Consider the following 6,129-nt stretch of genomic DNA (forward strand, 5'->3'; position numbering starts at 1 on the left):
CATGTCTATCTACTGGAGGTGATCTCTTCAGGTATCTCCCTGCTGGTCGGCATTTTGGCTAATGTAATCCCCATTGGGTCCTGGGAAAATCTCGCATCCCTGGTGTCTGGGACTTTGTAGTATCCCCCCCTGCCCCTCCGTATTCTTCACCACCCACTGCTGCATATTTCTATTCATTCTCTTGGCAATCTGGACTTCTCTTCTGTCTCTTCCCATACCTGATCCTACCTCCCTTTCCCCCTTCCCCTATCCCACTCAGATTCCTCCATCCCACTGTCTCTTGTGATTGTTTTCTTCCCCCTTCTAAGTGGGATTGAAGCATCCACACTTTGGCCATCTTTCTTGTTAACCTTCATAAGGTCTTTGAGTTGTATAGTGGGTATTCTGAGCTTTTGGGCTAATATCCATTTTTCAGTGAGTATATACTATATATGTCCTTTTGAATCTGGGTTACCTCACCCAGGATGATATTTTCTACTTCCACTCATTTGCCTACAAAATTCACTATGTCTTTGTTTTTAATAGCTAAGTAGTATTCCACTGTGTAAATGTACCACATTTTCTGTATCCATTCTTCAGTTAAGGGATATTTGGGTTGTTTCTAGCTTCTGTATATTATAAATAAGAGTACTATGAACATAGTGAAGCATGTGTCCTTGTGATATGGTGAAGCATCTTCTGGGTATATGCCCAAGGGTGGTATAGCTGGGTTTTCAGGTAGGACTATGTCCGATTTTCTTAGGAACCACTAGGTTGATTTCCAAAGCAATTTTACCAGCTTGCAATCCCACCAAAAATGGAAGAGTGTTTCTTTTTCTTCACATCCTCACCAGCATATGCTGTCACCTGAGTTTTTGATCTTAGCCATTCTGGTTGCTGTAAGGTGGAATCTCAGGGTTGTTTTGGTTTGCATTTCCCTGATGATTAAGGATGTTGAACATTTAAGTGTTTCTCAGCCATTCCAGATTCCTCTGTTGAAAATTCTTTGTTTAGCTCCATACCCCACTTTTAATTGTGTTGTTTGGTTTTTGGAATCTATCTTCTTCAGTTCTTTGTATATTTTGGATATTATCCCTATATTGGATGTAAGGTTAAGTAAAGATCTTTTCCCAATCTGTAGGTTGCTGTTTTGTTCTATTGACAGTGTCCTTTGCCTTACAGAATGTTTCAATTTCATGTGTCAATTGTTGATCTTACAGCCTGAAACATTAGTGTTCTGTTAAGGAAATCCTTCCTTTGCCAATGTGTTCCAGACTATTTCTCACTTTCTCTTCTATTAGTTTCAGTGTAGCTGGTTTTATGAGAGGGCCTTGATCCACTTGGACTTGAGCTTTGGACAAGAAGATAAAAATGGATCAATTTGCATTCTTCTACATGCAGACCGCCAGTTAGACCAGTTAATGCCAAGACATGCTTGCAGAAAGGAGCCTGGTATGGCTGTCCTCTGAGAGCCTCTGCCAGCATCTGACAAAGACAGATGTAGATACTCACAGCCAACCATTGGGCTGAGCCCGGGGACCCCAGTGGAAGAGTTAGGGGAAGGATTGAAGGACTTGAAGGAGATTGCAACCCCATAGGAAAAACAACAGTATCAACCAACCAGACCCCTCAGAGCTCCCAGGGACTAATCCATCAACCAAAGAGTATACATGAGCTGGTCCATGGCTCCTGAAACATGTAGCAGAGGACTGCTTTATCTGGCATCAGAAGGAGAGGAAGTACTTGGTCCTCTGGAGACTTGATGCCCCAGAGAAGGAGGATGTAAGAGGGTTGAGGTAAGAGTAGGTGAGTGGGTGGCATCCACTTAGAGGCAAAGGGGAGAGTGGATGGGGTGAAAGGTTCATGGAAGGGGTTTGAGAAGGGGGACAACATTTGAAATGTAAATAAATCAAATATTTAATAAAGAAATGTCTAAATGTCCATCAAGGAATGAATGTGGTGTCTACAAAAAAGGAATATTGTTATCCACTCTAAAAAGTAAAAACATTTATGATGTAAAAAAAACTCTCCTTTAAATAAGCCACTGATCATTTATGCAGTGTTAATCAGTGGGATTATCTGTCCTGCTTTTTGCTTTCTATGACCTTGTGAACTAGTTATTTTTAGAGTCTGTCCGTTAACATTTTATCAATGATCTATTAGTGGAGTTACTTGAAACTTTAGTAAGGCCATATTTTTTTAAAAAAATAATTTTTCAAAAGTCTGAAATGTTGCCTAACTATGTAGATGACAGTTGAATTTTGACATCATGCCATCTCAAGAATGTCTCCATTTGAAGTTAATTTTTCATTTTAGAACCTTCATATGCCACAAAGCAGGGATACACTTTCTACCAAAGAGGCTACAGATGTGTCATTCCATTGGCAAAGGTTCTTCACTCGGTATGATGAATGAAATTCTCATTTTGGACTTAGAATCTTGGAAAGTAGCAGAGTTGCTTGTGCTTAACTTAATTCTGATTACTTATGCCATATAATACATTTCATATTTACTGTGTATCTACGTTTGCCACAAAGTAGTCCCTATTGCAATTAACCCTATATAGAGAAGGTTTTCCTTGGCCTTTATTAGCTTCACATATATATTTATTCCAAAAGTACATCTGTCTTCCAGGAAGAATATAGAATCAGGGCGTGTTCATTTTCTCGGAGTAAAGAAATGCATAGAAATTCATGCATATGTGCACAATAAGTCAAGCTCAGCTGAAAATTTATGGTATTCCAGAAACTGCTTGCTAAGTTGTTCTCAGGAGTCATTAGCAAAAGTAAAAACCCAAACCAGAACGAAAGCAAACAAAAATCCCAAGCCTCCCTCCTCCATTCGTGTTTAGGAGAATTCCTATTTGCAAGGCAGATAGATACAACAGAATGAACTGCTATAGCTCACAGTTGGATGTGAGGGGATGCTCCCAGGAGGTATTTTGCTTTTAAGAAATGAGATATTCCAGACTCTTTGTTAGCAATCAGGCTAACTTTTCCTCAGTGGTACCTATGAAGTCTGAAAAACAGTCAGGGAACAGAGCTGAGCCCACTGGGGATTGGAGAGTTGATGCTACTGTCGGGAGTCTTTGAGAGGAACAGCAGAGGTCTAGTGGGAAGCCTGGTTTGTGTGGGTGGCTAGCTCAGTAGCTAGCACTGCCTGGGATGACACAACAACCATCCTGAAGATCAGCATCATTCTCCATCATACTTAGAGTTTGCACTATATTTCAATTTATTTTTTTATATAATTCATCAAAAACATTGTAGGTAGGAAAAATGGAATTATCTTGGTGGTCTTCTTGGAAGGCCATCTCTGTGGTGTTTGCTTGATTTTTTTATCATTGGCAATTTTCCAGAGTGGTCCAGTTCCAGGTCTGTGAGAAAATGGGAATAAATGGTGCATAAGAGACACATCAGATACATATAAGGCAAAACTATATTATTTTTATGTTTATGGTAAAGATAAAAGTGTCTAGTATGACCCATATATCCTGTGTAGCCCATTTGTGTAAGAAATTCCCCATACTCAAAGCAAAAACTGCTATGCCAAGGTGCATAGTTCATGACCTAGTGAAGCCTGTGTGACTGTGTACTCTATGGGAATAATTACTGTCAGAGCAAAAGAGAAAAAGCAGATAGGAGCCCTTGGTGTAGTGTAGGCTTTGACTATCCCATATGGCCCTATGCTGGATGGTTTTATGCCAACTTTCCACAAGCTAAAGTCTTTTGAGAGGGGGGAATCTCAATTAAGAAGATACCTTCATAAGATCGAACTGTAGACAAGCCTGGAGGTCATTTTCTTAACTAGTGATTGGTAGGGGTTGTGCCTATCCCAGTGTGGGTGAGGTGATCCCTGGGCTGTAGCGGTCCTGGGTTCTATAATAAAGCAGGTTGAGTAAACCATGAGGAGCAAACCAGTAACCATCACTCTTGCATGGCTTCTGTATCAGCTTCTGACTCTAGGTTCCTGCTCCATTTGATTTCTACCCTGGATTCCATCCATGTGGTCTACAATGTGGAAGTGTGAGCTAGATAAACTCTTTCTCCCCCAATTTACTTTTGGTTATGTTGTTTCTTCACAGCAATAGTAACCCTGACTATGACAGGTCACAGGGTGGCATATTGTGTAGAGACTGACCTTGGAGAGGTGTGCAGTTGGAGGTCCTTAGGTCACTGCTTATCAGTGTCCTTAAAGAGGAGTATAGAGCACTAGGCACTTCCTCTACCTTTGATTCCTGACAATGAGGTGTCACTTTGTTTTTATCACATCTTGCTCATTGCTGCCACCTGACACTTGTTCAGAGGCCTAAAAGCAGCAGGGCTACATGACACTTATGGGACAGAAGACCTCAAAGAGTGAGATGAAATGAACCTTCTCTTTTAATAAGTTGATTATTTTGGATTTTTTTTTACAATTATGGAAAGCTGAACAATGTCCCTGGTCATGGAGTTGAGATAGTAGTTCAGTGATTTTTTACTTTAGTAAGACACTATTTGGTATGAGACAGTTTTGTTTTTGGTTTTTAGTTAGTTTGTTTGTTTTGTTCTGTTTTTGTTGTTGTTGTTATTGATTTTGGGTTTTTTTTAATATATAAAAAATTCACATGGTACAAGGTGTGATTCTAGATTCTAAAATATTTTTTACCTATAGGGTAGACAAAGTCTTTTATCTTGGCATCCCAGGGAACACTAATTTAATTTCTTCTAGAAAAAAATGCCTGGCTTGTTAAGATTGAAAAACTCACTCCCTCTCCAATAGAACATCAGTATGGGGCTTGAAGGCTCACCTAAGAAGATAGGAGTCAAGATGACAGCTCCAGTTATGATAACACTTCAAAGTATGAAATAAAATGTATCTGTGGACTGCATTAGAGATAAATGAGAGGTGTACCTAGGGATGAGAACACCTAGAGAATAAAGAATTCAGCTTGTATTCAAGTCTCTAAGGAGAGACTAGTGAGCTTTCACTGAAAAAGAATTACATGACTAGCCAATGTTAACAGTGTTAGGATGTCAAAATGTATAGAAAAAAATGACTACCATTCAACTTAAGATAAGGGGGAAATACTCAACATTTCATCTGGCATCATTGGGTACAGGATGGTTAGGGCTGAACTCAGTCATCTCAGGCCAGTTTCTGGTTAGTTATTGAATAGTGCCATAGAATTTTTCCTGGAGCCCAAGAAACACGGTGTATTAGTTATTGTTTTCAATTTGATAGAAAGACTTGATCTGTAGTGTCATATTCTGACCTGATACCTCCACCTTAAAACCTTGTTGAGTAGGGTGTAATTCTTTGTCAGAGCCACAAAATTGTCTCAATACAATTTCCTGTTAGTAGCTCTTCATTCCAGGTTGTGTCTGTGACTAGCAAGACCTGACTATATTCGGTTTCAAAACAGTCCGTTCATTTCGTAGAAATTTAGGAAGATGTGTAAATTATTTTTTAGTTTCTATTCAAGTGATCAAAATGTGCTTCAAAGGTCAAAGAATTGGATGGTACAGAAATTAAACGATTATTTAAAGGTTAAAGAAAAATGCTAACTGAGGAGAAATGACATACAAAAAATCTATAGAAGATGAAGATAATTGCTATCGACCAGAAAATAAGTATTTTAGGCTCTTTATTGATGTTATACTATGTTAAATGAGATTATCTCTTGATTTAGTTACATATTTCTGAAAGTTGTTAGGTTAAAAGGAAATATCTTGAAATATATTAGTTTAATGTTGCTTACTACTCTTTCTTTCCAAAATATACTTATTTATTTAGCATATATGGGGAGCCCATATATACTAAAGTATATACATGGGCAATTATGTATTTATGTGGAGGTCAAAGAGCAACCTGTGGGAGTCCACCATGTTGGTCCTGGGAATCGAACTGGTATTGTCAGATTTAGCAGCAAGCATGTTTACATGCTGAACCATCCCATCTACCCTACCTTCTTTCTTAAATGGATATTTTCTCCTGTTTCAATGCGTCCTCTGAGAAACTAAAATGATTTTCCTAAAAATTGAGAAAATATAGTCTGAGCTACAGGGGACTTCCACTCAACACACATAGATACACACGCACACACACACACACACACACACACAGAGAGAGAGAGAGAGAGAGAGAGAGAGAGAGAGAGAGAGAGAGAGA

General features: G+C 38.9%; 1 protein-coding gene across 2 annotated transcripts in view; it reads right to left on the bottom strand.

The window, feature by feature from the left end:
* Window positions 1-3,189: 3,189 nt before the first annotated feature.
* The window catches only part of Gc (GC vitamin D binding protein), a 34,975-nt gene continuing 32,035 nt past the window's right edge, over window positions 3,190-6,129 (bottom strand). For both annotated transcript variants that reach the window (XM_028752584.1, XM_028752583.1), the window contains one exon: window positions 3,190-3,355. In XM_028752584.1, the coding sequence (XP_028608417.1) occupies window positions 3,320-3,355 (36 nt within the window). In that variant the 3' untranslated portion in view covers window positions 3,190-3,319. The remainder of the gene's footprint in view (window positions 3,356-6,129) is intronic.

The sequence above is a fragment of the Grammomys surdaster genome, unplaced genomic scaffold (genome assembly GCF_004785775.1).
Source record: "Grammomys surdaster isolate TR1022 unplaced genomic scaffold, NIH_TR_1.0 125928, whole genome shotgun sequence".
Lineage (NCBI taxonomy): Eukaryota > Metazoa > Chordata > Mammalia > Rodentia > Muridae > Grammomys > Grammomys surdaster.